Source organism: Lithobates pipiens, unplaced genomic scaffold (genome assembly GCF_037356315.1).
Source record: "Lithobates pipiens isolate NorthernLeopardFrog02 unplaced genomic scaffold, aLitPip1_a1.2 Scaffold_16, whole genome shotgun sequence".
NCBI lineage: Eukaryota > Metazoa > Chordata > Amphibia > Anura > Ranidae > Lithobates > Lithobates pipiens.
Genome location: NW_027507748.1, coordinates 264,766,379 through 264,786,012, shown reverse-complemented (window position 1 = coordinate 264,786,012; position 19,634 = coordinate 264,766,379). Strand labels below are relative to the sequence as shown.

The 19,634-nt window shown below is 39.7% G+C and overlaps 1 protein-coding gene across 2 annotated transcripts in view; it reads left to right on the top strand.

Annotated features, from left to right (window-relative positions):
- Positions 1 to 19,134, top strand: part of LOC143982545 (ubiquitin carboxyl-terminal hydrolase 49-like) — a 162,622-nt gene extending 143,488 nt beyond the window's left edge. Inside the window, exons 7-8 of one of the 2 annotated variants that reach the window (XM_077481383.1) lie at positions 6,621 to 6,823; positions 15,592 to 19,134. In XM_077481383.1, coding sequence (XP_077337509.1) covers positions 6,621 to 6,823; positions 15,592 to 15,812 — 424 coding nt within the window. In that variant the 3' untranslated portion in view covers positions 15,813 to 19,134. Of the gene's footprint in view, positions 1 to 689; positions 748 to 6,620; positions 6,824 to 15,591 lie in introns of those variants that run through there. The other variant, XM_077481384.1, reaches the window with a different exon arrangement.
- Positions 19,135 to 19,634: the final 500 nt, after the last annotated feature.

Genomic DNA, 19,634 nt, shown 5'->3' with positions numbered 1-19,634 from the left:
TGCAGGCAACCTGTAGTGAGTGGGCCTGTCGGGTCCCTCCCACAGCTCTGCTGTCTGCACAGGGATGTTGTCGTTATTTTGCAAGGTAATATTTGGGTTTGAAAGGCATTTGATGCAAACAGAGTGGATTTTTATATACATTATGGTTACTGAGGAATTTATATTTTTGTGTTTTTTTTTTTTTTTGTTTTTTTTGTGCCTCACGTTTACACCCATGAGATTATTAGGTCTGGAGTCCTGTAAAAGCTGCAAAGCCATCAATAATCCTCGACTATCAGGTTTAGAGATTCATTCTGTGATGGTTGTCTACTTCTGGTTTAAAAAAGCTTTGGCTTCTTTTGAAAAGATCTTCCAAGGAGAGGCATCAGCCTTCTGTCAAGCAATACCACCTAGATGTTCTGTCTAATCAAGATGACTCAAGGTGACAGATCTCCAAGCCATTGTGCTTTTTTTGACCATTAGAATAGATTTCCAGCTATCTGGATTGGAACAGAGAAGGGTTATCTAATTAATATTTTTTTTTTGAGTTTTCACAACAGCACCCGCATATGCCCAACCTTCTTTTGCTGTAAACTAAGTTTTCTAGCATTTGGCTTCGAGTGTCCCATTTGTTTATTGGAGAACACTGGAGGTTTGGGGAGGTGGGATGGGAGTATTTAACCTCTCTTGTGTTTCCTGTCCCTTCTCAGGTGGGCGGAGGCAATCTCAGTTGGGGCTGTTGTGGAAACTCAAGAAACAGTAGTACTGGTAAGGATTATCCTCATGGGTGTAAAACCTGAACATCTTTTACTTTTTCTAATTAAGTGAAGTTTTTTTATTTTTATTTTTTTTATTTATATGTATTCATAATTGGAAACAATCTGCGAATGTTAAGAACTAGGTAATTTTTGGAAAACGGGGTTGGGGAAACTTCCACCCCTCAGCAGCCTATATTATTTATCCTAATTTTTGTCAAAAACTCCAGTGTATCCATTCTTCTGCCTATAAAGATGACCACATGCAAGTTCTAAAGGCAAACAATTCAGGTACTTGGTTTAACACTTCTTCTTCCCTCTCCAATCTGAGCTCCTATGCCACTCCTCTCATTTGTTCTCTGTCCGAATGTTCCTGCTTTAAATTGTAAATAATATCTACCACCAAAGATTACCTTTCACTGATCCAAGATAACGAAAGTTTGGTTACTAACCAGCCAGGCATTAGTCATCATGTATCCATACCAACCAATCACAAACTAACTTTGAAAAAAAAAAAACAGTAAAAATCACAGCTGCAGCATAAAGGGGGTAATAAACATGGACACCACTGCCACTAATGCAGCACAAAGGGGTTTTATGTTAATGCAACAGTGACCAGTGGCAATACATTGACCCCCTGCATGCTGCATATTAGAAATGGCATTATAGATTAATCCCCCCCCCCCCCCCCGTGTATCAGTGTCCATCAGTGCCTCCTACCAGTGCAGCCTCATCAATGCCAACTTATCAGTGCAGCCTTATTAGTGCCTCTTTACCAGTGCCCATTAGTGCACCTTATCAGTGCAATCTCATCAGTGCCCATCATTGCCGCATATCAGTGTTGCCTGTCAGTACCCATCATTGCCACCTATCAGTACAGCCTCATCAGCGCACATCAGTGAAGGAGAAAAATTTATTTATTGACAAAATTTTATAACCGAAACTAAGAAAAACCTTTTTTATTTTTCAAAATTCTTGGTTCTTTTTTCGTTTTTGTTCTGCAAAAAATAAAAAACCCAGTGGCAATAAAATACCTCTAAAAGAAAGCTCTAGCTGTGTGAAAAAATTTTTTTTATTTTTTTATAAAAATGTAATATGGGTACGTGTTGTTACCATGCAATCTTTTACTGTTCTGAATTGATGATTTATATTGTTGTTGAACCAAAACTCTTTGGTAAGAATAAAATACAAATATATATGCATTGAAATTTTTCTTTTCTCTGTCTTATCTTCTTAACATGCCCTATCAAAAAAAAAAAGATACTTTAGAATTTTTTAGGCTGTCATGGATGAAATGTGAGAAATAATGTATATATCATACAATCAATCCACAAACACATACCACATACTCTGCATATATCGTTTATGGAAAATGTGGTTATAAAATAATTGACCATTTGCCAATAAAACATTTTAAAAAAAATGTCCCCGGATTTAATTTTAAAAATCTGGTCACCTTAATCGAATTAGTACCTCAACCTCAGTTGTTTTTACATCCCTCACTGCAAGCCTTTATCTCCTGGCTGTACAGGCACATTACAGATCAATATAAATGTATACATTTAGGCTGGGTTCACACTGCTGCGGGGGGAGATCCGGATGTGATTCGCACCGCACTGCAGTGCAAATCACATCCGATCTCCGTAGCGATGCGAGTTCAGCCATACAGATAGTATGGCTGAATTCGCATCGCTCCCGCAGCAAACTCGCACGGGACCCTTTTTTTGGTCCGCAGCAGATTTGGATCGCATGGGTGTTCACACCATGCGATCCGATTCCTGTGCGAGTCTGCAGATCGCACTGCGATATGCGGACGGATCTGGGGGTGTCATTAACATTTCATTGACACTCCCAGCCGTTCGCATAGGGCAGTGTGAGCTGCCGGCGGGAGTCATGCGATGCGGGAAAACGCCGCGGATTTGCGGCGTTCCCGCATCACTGTGGTGTGAACCCAGCCTTATGGAGCATATCTGCCTTTGTCTTGCAGCCAGGAGGTTGCAAAGACACCTGATCTTTTAAACCACTGTGGAAGTATAATTATATATTTTATATAATATTAATAAATATATATATATATATATATATATAAACTATACCTTCAATTTTTATTGAAGGTATAGTTTTAAATGTTTACCCTCTCCATCTTAATGCTGTTTTGTTGCTGTACTTTTGGACCTCTCTGCTAGTAAGCCCATATGTGTCATGTTTCTTAAAAAGTAACTCCACTTTTGTTGAGAAAAAACATTCCCCTCTGAGTGATCTATGTATATTGCAAGGATTTTAACAAACTTTGTTGCAGATTCCTACATTTTTGTATCCTGAAGAAATAACGGCTGTTTGTGTCCATATGCAAAATGAATGTGAATCGGAATGATTTTATAATTATCAATTTAGCTACTCCACTTTCAGGGGTCTGGTGAGGAAAGTGGCAGGGTCTGCATTCCTTTTAGACATGATTTCCCTTTTGAAATCGTATCTCACTAAAGATTTTTTTTTTTTTTTTTTGCAGTGGATGCCCAAAATATGACTTGTAGCTTAGTGCAAACTTCTGGCAAAATCAGTAAGTCAGTCATACAAGTAGGAAATTACGTTACTGGGGGACGTTCTGTGTACAGAACACCTCTGGGTTGCCATATTGCATTGCATTTTACAGAAAATGATAGTGCTGCAAATTGAACAGGAAAGGTAATTTTTAATAACATTCAATTACAATAGAACTTGTGTAGCAATTGTACATACTATATTATGTTTTTTTGTTTTGTTTTTTTTGCTAGCTTTTTCCCCACAAAACTGAAGATACCCTTACACCGTGTTGTAAAAGCTAGCATGAAATAATTTTGCAATGCTTTTCATAGGAATATTGTGAAACTAGAGGCTGGTGGGGAAAAAAAAAGCAGTGTGACATTTCAGTCAAACTCCCTGTGTGTTATGACTTTACTGGGGGTAGGGTAGATTCTCCTGACAGATTGTGGGACAGCGGTAAAAATCTAACTAGGGATTGGACCAAACCCCACCGCACCAAGATCCGAGAAATACAAAATCATTAAGAGTGATTCAATGAGAAGTGTCCCTTTTAAAGAGGAAGTAAACCCTGATGGGTTTACTTCCTCTTTGATTGCCTGCAAAGGTAAAGCATAATGGGCTACAATGCATCGAATAGTAGTCCATTATGTGTCACTTACCTGACACAGGAGCCAGCGATGTCACCGCTATCCCCTGTAGTCCGGATCCTCCATCTTCTTGGTGGGTCTCGCTGCTCCGGCGCTGTCATTCGTCGGAGCCACAATGACGTCACTCCCGTGCATGCGCACGGGAGCCGCCACTCGCGGCATATCGCCGTTAACTGCGACGCGCTCAGTGCGCCTGCTCGCCAATGTTTACGGCGCATGTGCCGTAGACGGCGATGCCTGTCTTTCGGCAAATATCTATGTCCTATATTTCTTGGACCTACAGGTAAGCCTTCATCTAGGCTTACCTGTAGGTCAAAGTTGGTTGTAAGGGTTTACAACCACTTTAATACTGGTGGCTGATTTTTATTTATTTTTTGAAATCTTTGGTCCTCTGCCCACACCTACAGCCCCAGCTGTAATGTTTCAGTGCTGTTGGGGGTTAATACAGCCACTGGACCTGTCATAGGCCCTTGTCAACAGTGCCGACTATACCTTTCTGACAACCTCCATTTATAGGAGCTGTATGTTTTCTACAATCAATGAAAAGATCTTTATAAATGAAGAGCTTTCATTCAACCACCTGTCCTTCATTCATAGAGCACTATTCATTGATGGAAGCTTTAGTAAACCTTCTCTGGATTGAGGGGGTAGAAAAGGACACAAGCGACCAGCACAAGGGACACTTCTTAATGAATGTAAGTGCTGTCCCTGTGTGGTGATGAACAGAAGTAAATCAGTAAATGGACATCTGTACAACTACAGTGGCCACCAATGGCTCAAAATCTGAATCCAAATTGGATTGCCAGCTTTACTTGCCGTTGAACAAAGGCTTCTAATTAGGTGTCCTCTTCTAAATGGCTACTACAGTAGATGCAGATTTCCTGGTAATTATTTTTTTAACTTGAGAATTTTTTAGAATAATTGAGCAAAGTATGAAATAAATTGGACTTAATTTATGCGTGTCACAGCTAATAAGTAATTGTCATACATTTCTATCAATCAAGTATTTAGGAAGATAAAGGGTATGTATATAGTCTCTCTTTCATAATCTGTTCCCTCTGTCATCCTAATTTAACACTGGTGCAAAAAGATTTTATTTTATTTTTTTCAACGTGAAGCGTATAATCTTCGGGTGAATTTTAAAAGTATTAACATATAGCTCTGCTCTAGAATTATATTGATTGATGAAGCAATAGTAGTATGGATCTGCAGAAAGCATGTTTCACTGTAAAGGTGCCCCTGATGAGCGGCATTGAATAAATAAAATATACACCAGCTGTCAGAAACCATGACTCAGACTGAGACAGAAGTACAATCAAATCACACTTGTTTATTAATAAAAATAAAAAGGTAAATAGAAAAAGCGTAGTCAAGCATAGCCAGAGTCCAGTAACCAGATCGGGTAGTCAGCCAGGCCAGAAGTCCAAGTAGAGCAACTGCAAGCAGGATAAGGAGCCAGGAGGGATGTCAGCAAGCCAGTCTTGAAAGAGATGGTTTCTAGTGATGTGACCAATGCGAAGGCAGAGGTGAAGTGAGCTGGAAGGCTTTAAGTAGGCAGGTCAGACGAGCATCATCTGGAACAGCTGTTAACTGTGGAGAGAGACGAGAGCTGGCAATTAGCCGACAGCTGAGCGGCCAGCCCAGAGAAGGAAGGGCTAAGCCAGCCCTGACCGTACCCCTTCTCAATGACCCCTCTCCCTCGGAGGGCCACCGGGCTTGAGGGGAAACCGTCTATGGAACTCATGGAGGAGGACAGGGGCATGTACGTCAGAGGATGAAACCCAGGAGAAGGAAGGGCTAAGCCAGCCCTGACACCAGCGCATTGGATTTACCTGTCCAATCACCAGCACAGTTGTACTTATGAAATGTTGCATCTTCTTATATGCCCTTCTACAGAAGCCTAACAATCTAGCTAATGAGTAACCATTATAGCCTTCTAATCTAAAAAAAAATAAAAAAATCAGTAAGTATCTTAGAAAAGAAGCTAACTTTGGTCTGTTAGTTCATGTATATCAGTTACAGCAAAGCCTTCTTGTTAGAGATGCGCCAAAATGTCGACTGCCAGAAATGGTGTTTCGGCATTTTGCCATCTTGCTGTGTTTTCAATGCATTTCTAAGGGGATTTTTTTTTTTTTTTGTGCTTTTTTGTTTAACTAACCAAGAATGCAGCAGGCAAGATTTTTAACACCACAATGGAAGCGCAAGTGTGTGAAGACATACATAGAATTTAAGGGGATGTATTCTTGAGCTTTTCTTGCGCTAAAGTGACGATTAATGGCGGACATTAAATTCATAATCATTTAAATTCATGATAGTCATTAAAAAGTTGAATATAATACAATTATACCTAGGAAAAAAAAAAAAAAAAAATATATATATATATATATATATATATATATATATATATATATATATATATATATATATATATATATATATTAATCTCTTTTAATTTGTCATTTTCAGTTTCGGCCAAGTGCATCCTGAATTTTTGGGTTCAGTATCAACATTTTCTATGTGGTGCACCTCTAATTCTGTAATGGACAAATATGGCTGTCTTCTTGTATATCTATAGTTGCAAACTATACATAAAAACAATGTTTTTATGAACATACATTGACGAGATTATTTCCATCGTTGATTTCTTTATCTGTAAAAAAAAAAGTGTTATCAAAATACTATAAATTACATTAAAGTAGTTCCTTTTCATACACAGGTGGTCTGGCCGTAATCACCGTGAGAAAATTGGAGTTCATGTGTTTTTTGACCAAGTTCTGAACATGGAGCCATACTGTAGAGGTGCACTATCTCCCTCAGATCCTGGGACTTATCTTTATGACCTTTCTGCAGTGGTGATGCATCATGGTAAAGGATTTGGTTCTGGCCACTACACAGCATATTGCTACAACACAGAGGGTGGTAAGTTTTTAACAGTTTAATATTTTAAGTTTTTGGAAATGCCTATTTTGTGAGAAACAATTTTTAAGGATGAAACGCCCAAAGGGCAAAACTAGAACCACAATATCTGATGTGCACCTTGAGAATCCTATTACATCCATAGAACCAGATGTTAATGCTTTAGTTTATCATAAACTGTCAAATATCGCACTAGTTTTATGTTGCCCTCTTTTTATAATAAAAAAACATTACAAAATAAATGAACTTTTATTACTGAGCTACATTCTCTTTATCGGTGATTATTAACTTGTGATCTGCCTGACTTTTTCTGCTCATCAGCTATCTTTATTGTTAGTGTATTTTATGTGTGGCCCAGGAAAGTCAAAAGGTTGGCCACCCCTGCTCTTCATGTTTGTACAAAGCCACATTCAATAAGCAGCACTTTATTGCATTTTGGCAATATCAGGAGCAAAAATAAATTTCAATTGCAAACTACCTAAATTCAATAGGAAGAAAACCTCCCTGTATGTAATGTGCCATTCAATAAAAATGGCACTCCCATCAAATCATTCTCTGCAGCTATTACCTTTTGTACCACCACCCAGTAGAATGTAAGCTCTATGAGCAGGGCCCTCCTGTACCTTTTTGTATTGTACTGTAATTGTGTTGTCCTCCCTATACATTGTAAAGTGCTGCGTTAACTGTTGGTGCTATATATCGTGAATAATAATCCAATAATAAAATAAATGCACCTTTTTCTTAACACAGGTTGATTTCCTAAAGCTGGAGAGTGCAAAATCTGGTGCAGCTCTTCAGACAAACCAATCTGCATCCAGTGTGTGTTTTGGGTTTGATTGATTTTGCACTCAATGAAATTGAGTGGGGGCTTGGCCTGGTTTGAGTCCATGCTGAGATAGCCACTATACTTACACTTCAGGACACCTATATGTGACTTCTAGGGGCCACCCCATTGTTCTCTGAAGCTTGCAGAATGCAGTAGTCATAAGAAAGTGCCTCTTATGATGGGGGTTAACCTCTTGCCGACCAACCGCCATCATACTGCGGCAGGTTGGCGCCGCTGCGCAAACTGCTGTAGGTGCACGTTGGCCACTTTAAGAGCTAAGGGGGGGGGGGGGGCGCCGATCCATGTGTCCGCCGGCGACCCGCAATCAATCCTCAGAAAGCCAGAACGGGGATGTAAACGGACATATCCCCCGTTTTATCAGGGAAGTAGAGAGCTCTGCTGTTCCTAGTGATCAGGAACAGCGATCTCTCTCTACTCCCAGTCAGTCCATTCCCCCACAGTAAAAACACCACCCTAGGAAACACTTAACCCCTTGATCACCCCCTAGTGTGAACCCCTTCCCTGCCCGGGATGTTTATACAGTAATCAGCTATTTATAGCACTGATCGCTGTATAAATGTGAATGATCCAAAAAAGTGTCATGTGTCCAATCTGTCCACTGCAATGTCAGTCTCGCTTAAAATCGTTAATCACCGCCATCACTAATAAAAAAATTTAAAAAAATAATAAAAATGGCATAAATATATCTCCTATTTTGTAGACGCTATAACTTTTGTGCAAACCAATCCTTATACACTTATTGCGATTATTTTTGGTAACAAAAAAGTAGAATACATATTGGCCTAAACTATTGAAGACATTTTTTTTATTTTTTATTTTTTTTTGATATTTATTATAGCAAAAAGTACATATTATTTTTTTCTTTCAAAATAAAAATCGCAGAGATGCTCAAATAACACCAAAAGAAAGCTCTATTTGTGGGGAAAAAAAGGACATACATTTTGTTTTGTGTAAAACATCGCATGACCGAGCAATTTTCAGTTAAAGCAATGCAGTACCGTATCGTAAAAAATGGCCTGGTCAGGAAGTGTTACCCACTTCCTGACCAGGCCATTTTTTACGAACCTTCCAGGGCTGAAGTGGTTAATGATAGCCCCTTAAATGTTTGTGGCTAGTACTCTCTTAAAGTGATACTAAAGGTTCCTTTTTTATTTTTTTTTTAAAACATGTCATACTTGCCTCCACTGTGAAAATCGTTTTGCACAGTGTGGCCCTGAACCTCAACTTCTCGACTCCTCCCCGCTTTAGATAACCCCCTGGGAGAATCGATTTCCCGGGGGTTTACCTTGCGGGTGCACTCCCGAGTCCAGCATTCGACGTTGACATAGATATCTTATAGATAGGCAACTCCTATCCTCATATTGATTAGTGGTTCCAAATTAATAACTACTGCAGTAGGGAACAGACACAAAAGATACGCTCAGCATCTTTCCAAATAACCGTTCTCCTTTATTATGATGCATTTGAAGGTTTTTATACACATGATTACATAGGTATCACATTCATGCAATTGTACGTTTATGGTAACAAAGGGCATTACAGAGGCAGGCTAATTCTAATCAGGACTCGAAAGAATGCAAAACATGTACTGAAAACATTATTTGTGCCGTGTGCACAGTGAGGGCATTGTGCAATACATATAAAATAGAATACAATTATATACAGAACCTACAAATTTCCATTAGTCTCCTCTTTTTTGATCAATATTTTACTAACCATACCTGCTATTACCTTTTAATCTGGAACCTCCACACGCTTAGGTGGAGGTAGTCCTGGCCAAAGAGGCAAAAACTCCATTGTGGAGAAAATAATAGCTGAGCAGCTTTTTTCATTACAAAATTACTTTTCATTGTGAAAAACAAATGATTGATAAGACATATTTACAGAGTACTGGCTGTACACTCCTGTGGCCAGAATGGCCTTCTAGCTTAATTGTTGGTATGCTGACTTATCAGCATATGTAAACAGACAATTCTACATAAAATGGAAGAGGTACAAAAGACAAATATGACTTCAACATGGCTAAACTACTTTTCAAATATATATATCCCTTAAAATTAAAGTAATTGAATCATAAAGTACCCTAGACTGTTATCACAAGAGGGAAACAAATCGGAGATTTCTTTAATTTAGTCATTTTTGCAGTGTCTGTTGTGAATCCAGGTGACTTTTTCTTCAAGTTTTGCAAAACTGTACATGAAATGCAGTGGGGATCAAAAGTTTGGGCACCCCAGGTAAAAATGTGCATAACGAAGCCAAGGAAAGATGGAAAAATCTCCAAATGGCATCAAATTACAGATTAGACATTCTTATAATATGTCAAAAAAAGTTAGATTTTATTTCCATCATTTACACTTTCAAAATTACAGAAAACCAAAAAATGGCGTCTGCAAAAGTTTGGGCACCCTGCAGAATTTATAGCATGCACTGCCCCCTTTGCAAAGCTGAGACCTGCCAGTGTCATGGATTGTTCTCAATCATCGTCTGGGAAGACCAGGTGATGTCAATCTCAAAGGTTTTAAATGGCCAGACTCATCTGACCTTGCACCATGGGTTCTTCTAAGCAGTTGTCTAGAAAACTGAAACTGAAAATAGTTGACGCTCACAAAGCTGGAGAAGGCTATAAGAATATAGCAAAGCGTTTTCAGATGTCAATATCCTCTGTTTGGAATGTAATTAAGAAATGGCAGTCATCAGGAACAGTAGAAGTTAAAGCAAGATCTGGAAGGCCAAGAAAAATATCAGACAGAACAGCTCGCAGGATTGTGAGAAAAGCAATTCAAAACCCACGTTTGACTGCACGATCCCTCCAGAAAGATCTGGCAGACACTGGAGTTGTGGTACACTATTCCACTATAAAGATATACTTGTACAAATATGGTCGTCATAGAAGAGTCGCCAGAAGAAAACCTCTTCTATGTCCTCGCCACAAAAATCAGCATTTGAACTTTGCAAATGAACATATAGACAAGTCTGAGGCATTTTGGAAACAAGTTCTGTGGACCGATGAGGTTAAAATAGAACTTTTTGGCCGGGATGAGCAAAGGTATGTTTGGAGAAGAAAGGGCACAGAATTTAATGAAAAGAACCTCTGTCCAACTGTTAAGCATGGGGGTGGCTCAATCATGCTTTGGGGTTGTATTGCAGCCAGTGGCACAGGGAACATTTCACGAGTAGAAGGAAAAATGGATTCAATAAAATTTCAGCAAATTTTGGATGATAACTTGATACCATCTGTGAAAATCTGAAGTTAAAGGGAGGATGGCTTCTACAAATGGATAATGATCCTAAACACACCTCAAAATCCACAGGGAATTACATCAAAAGGCGTAAACTGAAGGTTTTGCCGTGGCCTTTACAATCTCCTGACCACAACATTATTGAAAATCTATGGATAGACCTTAAAAGAGCAGTGCGTGACAGGCAGCCCAGAAATCTCAAAGAACTGGAACACTTTTGTAAGGAAGAATGGGCAAAGATACTTCAAACAAGACTTGAAAGACTCTTGGCTGGCTACAAAAAGCGTTTACAAGCTGTGATACTTGCCAAAGGGGGCAGTACAACATATTAACTCTGCAGAGTGACCAAACTTTTTCAGACGACATTTTTTTGTTTTCTGTAATTTTGAAAGTTTAAGTGATGGAAATAAAATCTAACTTTTTTTTGACATATTCTAAGAATGTCTAATCTGTAATTTGATGCCATTTGGAGATTTTTCCATCTTTCCTTGGCTTCGTTATGCACATTAATACACATTTTTACCTGGGGTGCCCAAACTTTCAATCCCCACTGTAGATGCTGTATTTAGTCTCCAAACATTTCCTTCTATATAAATGTCTCTTAACAATCCACAAGTCACCTGGCTTTAGTTTTAGATCCTAAAAAGATACATATTACTTAATTTTACTTAATTTCCCTTTTTTAAATGCACTGTTTCCACTATCAAAGGATATTCAATTTGTGTAAGACACGGTTAAATGCAACCTTCATTTTACCATATTTGGAAAACGGATTAAAAAATAATTGTGATCACATTCTTCATCATTAGATTCGTTAACCCGGCACATTTTGTTATAAATGTTTTGTCTAAAAAAATGAAATTGGCATGGTGTCCTTCCATTTTATCACCCTCTCATCCCAGCCGCATTCTTTCATGAGAGCGCAAAGGAGGGGGTCACATCTGCGTACATGACACACGAGCACAAATATCTCTCTAAAATCACTTACATTATTCCCATATGTACACAACACATGCATATCATTCTCTCACATTCTTTTAACTTTTTTAATACTTCCTTGCTTAAACTTTTGCTTTCCTTATTTTGTTCTGATATCCTTTGCATCCAATGTATTGTAATACCATACTTCACATACTGTATCTTCTGTGATGAGATGGGCAGCTATAATGCTCGTCCCATCTTCCCTCTCTGACAACATATAAAGCATTCTGTTTTAACTCTCATTACTGTTTCTTGACTTTACTAGTTGTAGTGCCTGACCCCAAATTCATCCCACAACTTAACATCAAAATGTCCAGAAAGGGACAGCAGGGTGGATCAAGGGTGACAATTAACACTAGACAGAAAGGTCTAGTGTTAATTGTCACCCTTGATCCACCCTGCTCACATACATAGCTGTTTCTCTAGCTGTATACTCTGCATGATTCTTAGTCCCTGTGGACTTTGGTAACCCATTGTGGATCACTGTCCACTTTAACCATTAATCTAGGGGCTCAGTAGAGGCGGAACTGCACCTTTGGTTCATATATAGCGCTCCTCTTGCGCTGGGCATTTTTGAGGGTCTCTTACCCTTCATTCCCTTAATTGAATGCCCAAAATGACTGGCCAGTCTTCTCTACATGTGCCTATACCCTCTTGCCTCTAAACTACTTTATCTAGCAGATGTACTACATATACCTGTGAACAGCACTATTCTTCCCTTTGTTATCTCTAACACTCCAATGGACAGTAGACAGTGACAACATAACATATAACCACTAATCAATACAGTTCGATTAAGGGGAGTAAAATAGGTACCCTTTGTCCCAAAAATGCTTTACTGATCAAGTTAGTCTGATAACTCAAATGTAAGCAAAAGGCTTACCTCAGCCGGCTGATTATCAGAAATTCCCAGATCATCTCAAGCTCCTCGTTTCGGATACTCAGGATCACCTGGAAACCCCTCCTCGGCAAAGCTCGCCACCTGGCATAGATATTTTATAGATGAGAAATGCTTATCCTCATATTGATTGGTTCCAAATTAATAACTATTGCAGTAGGGAACAGACACAAGATACGATCAGCATCTTTCCAAATAACCGTTCTCCTTTGTTATGACGCATTTGAAGGTTTTTCTACACATGATTACGTAGGTATCACATTAATATTACAATTGTACGTTTATGGTAACAAAGGGTGTTGCATAGGCAGGCTAATTCTAATCAAGACTCGAAATAATGCAAAACATGTACTGAAATCATTATTAGTGCCGTGTGCGCAGTGAGGGCATTGTGCAATACATATAAAATATAATACAATTATATACGGAATCCACAAATTTCCATTACAGCGTCCATAGACGGCGAATGCTGGACTCGGCCCTTCCCCCTGGTGGCCGTGTCATTGGACATTAATTGACAGCAGCGGGAGCCAATGGCTGCGCTGCTATCAGTCTATCCAATCAACAGCCAAGAACCCCCTAGCTGAGAGACGACGCGTCCAGGGGTGGACTGACCATTCGGGCACTGCCCGAGGGCCCCATGCTAATAAGCCCCATCAGTTGCCAGCCTCAATAAAACCAGTGACAGTATGTAAAAATCTGTGTTTTAAAAAAAAAAAAAAAAATCCAAGATTATAGCTGCCCCACCTCTCCAGTACCTTTTGTGTGTATGTGTATTCTGTGTGTGTGTGTGTGTGTGTGTGTATACTATGTAGCCCCATAATCTCCTATTGCCCGGGGGCATCATAATCTTCTCCTATTGCCTGGGGACCCCATGAGTTGTCAGTCCCACCCCTGGGAGCGTCCCCGTGGGACAAGTTTGAGGATTCAATTAAGTAAAACGGCGGAAGTGGGGGTTGGGGGCTGGTCACTGCAAGATGTTCTTTCACCTTAATGTATAGGATGAAGGATTAGGTGAAAATACACAAACCTTTACAACCCCTTTTAAGGCTAAGCTCTGAGCAGAACGCGATGAATACAAATGAATGTAGCTCTGTAATAATTAATGCATCATTAACCACTTCAGCCCCGGAAGGATTTACCCCTACCTGACCAGAGCACTTTTTGTGATTCGGCACTGCGTCATTTTTAACTGATAGTTGCGTGGTTGCGCGACGTGGCTCCCAAACAAAATTGACGTCCTTTTTTTTTTTTCCCACAAATAGAGCTTTCTTTTGGTATTTGATCACCACTGCAGTTTTTATTTTTTGCACTATAAACAAAAAAAAAGCAACAATTTTGTTAAAAACGCATTATTTTTTACTTTTTGCTATAATTATCCACCAAAAATCTATATAAAAAAAGTTTTCCTCAATTTAGGCCGATATGTATTCTTTACATATTTTTGGTAAAAAAAATTGCAATAAGCGATTGATTGGTTTGGGCAAAAGTTATAGCGTTTACAAAATAGGAGATAGTTTTATTGTATTTTTTTATAAAAAAAAATTTAAATGGCGGCGATCAGCGATTTTTATCGTGACATTATGGCGGACACATCGAACATTTTTGGCACATTTGTGAGACTATTGTCATTTATACAGCAATCAGTGCTATACAAATGCACTGATTCCTGTGTAAATGACACTGGCATTGAAGGGGTTAACCACTAGGTGGCAGTGTAGGGGTTAAGTGTGTCCTAGAGGTGTGTTTCTAACTGTGGGGGGGGCGTGGCTGTGTTTTACACATCACTGATCTCTGCTCCAATCACCGGGAGCAGAGATCAGTGTCACGGTTACTAGGCAGAACAGGGAGATGCTTGTTTACTTTAGCATCTCCACGTTCTTCCCCTCTGTGAGGCGATCGTGGATATCCCCTCGAAGATAAAGTCCGCGGGACCCGACTTATGGAGCTTCCCGCAGGCACGTGTGCCCCCGCCACCTCTTAAAAGGCAACGTACAGGTATGTGAATCTGCCTGTATGTGCCCTTCTGCCGACGTATATCGGCGTGAGGCGGTCGGGAAGTGGTTAAGTTCATTTTAAAATACAGGCAATGTAAATTCCTGATTTTGATGTACTTGCTACGAGTCTCTTGAAGTCTACTGTACAGTCTATACAGCAGAGCTCAGAGAGGAGGAGGCAGAAGTCACACAAAGAGCCAGTCACACATACTGCAGTGCAAAGGGCATACTGATATGAAGAAAGAGAAGAGCTTATTAGTGTGTTACGTCTCCATTCACTGTCCAGACACATGGTGGGGATGGTGATGAGACTTGCAAATGAAGTTGAACTACAGCAAAGCACCTTACCTGCTAGGCAGGCTATACAAATCTTGAACCAAATAGACAGAAATGCAAGTCTTGACGTGGAATAGAACCAAAAATAGTGAGTATTCCTAAGCATCTGCTCTCTCAGTACGTGGTACATCTCGGCCCAAACCGTCCGCTCAAAGCCCATGATTTCTAGTAATGACCAGTTGCTCACAACATATAATCCACAACACACGTGTTTCAGTCCTTCCCCCTGCATAGTAAAAAATGGGAAATTGTAACTTTCCATTTTGCTTCTTAAGGATGCTGCTACTCTAGAACAGCACACCCAACTATTGTTTTTCCTCATGGTCTAGAGATTATGTTCTCTTCAGCTCTGTCATCATATGCAAATCTGCTCATAGTGCATTTTTATAAATAAAACACATTTAAATTGTGATTATTGTTTCAAATTCAGTAAACAAACTAACTAAGCTGTATTCTCTTGTTTTCTTTTGTAGGGTTCTGGGTTCATTGTAATGACTCCAAACTGAACATGTGCTCTGTCGAGGAGGTGTGCAGGACACAAGCATACATCCTTTTCTACACCCAGAGGAGTAAGCCACAGAGTGGAGTACAAAACGGCAACAAGCCGAGTGATGCAGGGATTCCTGATCTCTTTTTTCCACCTCAAGCTCCAACCAGTACAGAGGAGAGCAACAGGCAGATAATCATACCCTGACACCACTAGCACTATAAAATTCCTGGCTTTTTTGCTTTCTTTTTTTTTTTTTTGGGGGGTGTTTTTTTAAATATGTAGACTGGTTCTTAGCTGTGTTTTTTATCATCTTGTAAGAGTAGCACCAGAAGACTTACAGTGTGACCAGTAGGTCCTCCTATAGGAACTTGGCATATGGCTCCCATGTGTGTCTGCATGGCAGGGAAATGGCACCATCCTTCAAACTGTCTTTAGAGCAGAGTTTATTTCTAAAGATCTAGGGTTGTTTAACTTTGTATTGTTAAAACTTGCTTTTTTTTATCCCTAGAATGTACAGGATATAGAATGGAGCCCCTCGAGCATTCATCAATGTGAGGGGTGTTGTGCTAGACTTTTAATTAAATTATTAGCATCTATAGTGATTATGTGGAGTAGCATTCAACGCCTGTGAAAAGTATCAGCTTCATAGCAGATGCTGGTCTTTTAAAATCTGAAACCTCTCTATTCTGATGGATTTTTATTCGGCTATATCACAGTTCATAATATGCTTCATAAACCATACCAAGTACAAGTTTTTCCATATAACATGCAGAAAATTATACCCTGTTAAAACCTGCATAGTGCCTTCATGCTGGCATCAGGATGATGGCATCGATCATAAACATTGCTCAAAAATACAATTATTACATCAAACCTTTTAGCAAAACTGGCACTAGAGAAAATGTGTAAAACATGGGCATAAAATGCAGACATGACAAGTACACACCATTTTCACTGAGAACTGAACAATCACATGACTGCTGCCACCTCCTGTCCTCCACAATGCTTCTGGAGGTTCCCAAACATCTTGTGCAATATCAACTCGACCAGCCCCCATTTCACAATGCATTGCTCTGCGAAGCCATGGTATTTAAAACTCAAGTTGAAAAGGGGGCATGCCTATGACTTTTAGAAAGTCTGTATTTGCATGCTGATTGTTTTGGATTTCTGGGAGTGGTCTAGAGTCCCAGGGAAAAGACTTGTAAAAGTATGAAATACCACCTTAAGTGCCTGCACTTATATGCCCTTGTTTTACACTCCTCTTAAGTCTTTCTATTGAAACAGTCAAGAATTTCATAAATCATGATCACATTTGATAAAATAATGTATGGAAAGTTTAACATTTTTAACTGGCAGAGCAATGCCAGATGGGCACAAAACTATTGTATTCACTTGCATTTTTCTTTTTGCCATTTAGGCCCTGTTCACCCCTGTACATGCGCGTTAGGTGTGGTGCAGTAAAAAAAAAAAATCCTGATTGCTGTATCTTTCACGTGCTTTCATCAAAAAGCACATTATATAGAGTTCAATACTAATGCACCTAAAGTGCCCTGCACAGATGTGAACCCAGCCTTAGGGCCCTTTCATGCGGGCTCCTTCGGTTCCGATCAGCAGGGGATCTGTGAGCTGATTGATCCCCTGCTGATCAGAGCGGGGTGGATGACAGGTCTGTCTCCGCTTATTTTCTTTGCTGTATGGGCAGCTGGGAATAAATGGTGAAGTCCAAAACTCTGTTTACACCTGGCTCTCTCCGATCTGGCCTACCTGAACAGAAGAGCACCCAGCCTATTTTTATTTTTTTTTAAGTGGGCCTGATTGGACTTGGAGATAGGCAAATGTAAACCGAGAGAGTCCATTTACATCCAGCGGTCCATAGGAATGCAGGAACCTACCACTCAGTGCTGCCTGAAAGGGCCCTTCATCATGTAACATGCTGCAAGATAAAAATGTTGGATGACTGTTTTTGTAACAGTGTAGCATACTGTCTAGAAACATAAAAATGTCACGGTTTTTTCCTCTTTTTATTTTTTTTCCTCTAAGGCTCCTTTCACACTGCGGCAGTGCGGGTGCCGGCGGTTAAAAGTGGGTATTTTTAGCGGCGTTTTAGCGGTGGTATTCGGCCGCATAGCGCTGCTGGAGTGGCGCTTTGCCGGCGGTATAACCATGTTGCCCCATTCATTTCAATGGGCAGGAGCGGTGAAGGAGAGGTGTATACACTGCCCCTTCACCGCTCCAAAGATGCTGCTAGCAGGACTTATTTTACCATCCTGCCAGCGCACCGCTCCAGTGTGAAACCCCTTAGGCTTTCACACTGGAGAGTGAGGAGCGGCACTTCTAGGGCGCTTTGCAGTCGCTATTTTTAGCGCTGTAGTGCCTGCAAAGTGCCCCAGTGTGAAAGGGGTCTAAATCACATTTACCTGTGTTAAGATGTGTGAAATTGCCATGAATGGAGCTTTATAATTTATTTTCACTTACCACATGCAAATGGATCGTTCTGTATAGTAATACAAGTCCATGGGTGCTACAAACTCTAAACAGTCAGCTGGCTGGAACAAATAGAAGGGCTCATGACTATTGGCAACATTGGGCTGCCAGGTATGAGCCAGATGTTCTGGAGCTGATATACAAGTACTACATTTGTGCTTGCAAATCTAGAAGATCTTACAGAAGTAGCTTTCATTTTTGTAGTGGATACTTTCCTTCTTGATATTTACTTACATCATTACGGAATCATCTGCTTTGTGTGTGGACATAGCTGGTACGCTTCTACACAGCAGTCCTAACAAATGGTGCACTGGGTGTGCAGTAAGGAGCAAAGTAGCACATTGAAGAAATGAAAGGATTGGAAATGTGTTTTTTTATTATTATTATTATTCTTTTCAGGCAGCGAAAACATTTTAAGATCATGTCAAAGGGGCATTGGTTGTTTGTTTGTTTTTTTGTTTTTATTACTAGAAATGTAATACATTTTTTTTTTTTTTTTTTTTTTTTTTTTTTTTAGTCAGATGTGAATCTCAAACAGGAGTAGTGCTTCTGTTTTTTAAAGTAGTAGGCTTATTAGGCAACAGTACTGAGTTTGTCACAGTATTGTGTGTTTAAGAAGTTTCTGTTCCTCTTCCTGTTGTCCGACACTCTGTTTAAATGGCTTTTTTTCAAGCAATATAACCCTATGTTTTAAATGTAGAGTTTTTTTTGTTAAACTTCACCCCCATTTTCTTAAGCTAGAGAGGCAGCTGAACTCAGGGGCTAAAGCCATCTCTCCAAAGCCTCTGTTTGCTATGCTTTGTGCAGACAAGATGGTGGTTAATATACAGTGAATTCAATTTAAGCCTAACTCGACCCAATTTTTAATCTGTTAAAAGTTCAAGGGAGCTCTGTGTTCCTGTCACTGCTCTCTTCACCTGCCAAACTCAGGAGTCAGTCCACACCCAAGTCCAATACGTGCTGGCACAAAAATGTATTCATTTTTATTTTGTACAATATTGACCCAAATCTTCAAAGCTTAATAAATATCTGGAGTCTGGTATCTTTTTGATCTGCATGTTTTTGTTTTCATATTTGTAAAGATTTTGCTGTAATAACCTAATCAAGATTCCAGTTTAGAGGAAAACTGTGGGTAGCATTAAAAAAAACAGGTATGATTTAACATATTTTTCCTTCTTACTTTCCTACCTTAATCTGGACCTGTGACAGCCAGTGGTCCCCTCACTTTCTCTCCATCACTGGAATGTAGGTAGGCACTTCTAGGTCATCGCATACAATACAAGAGCAGCATTGGTAAGTCTGGGACTGGCAGGAAGGGCATCTTCAGGGGACTGGTTGTCGCACAACGGAAATGGGGAATAAAATAATTTTTTTTCACTGCCTAACACAGATTTAGGCTTTGATCAGTTACCAGCTAAAGCAGGTGTAACCGCTTCAATCGTTCACCCCCTCCTGCCCAGGCCAACTTTCAGCACTGTCACACTTTGAATGGCAATTTTGCAGTCATGCAATGTTGTACCCAAATTTAACATTATTTCACAT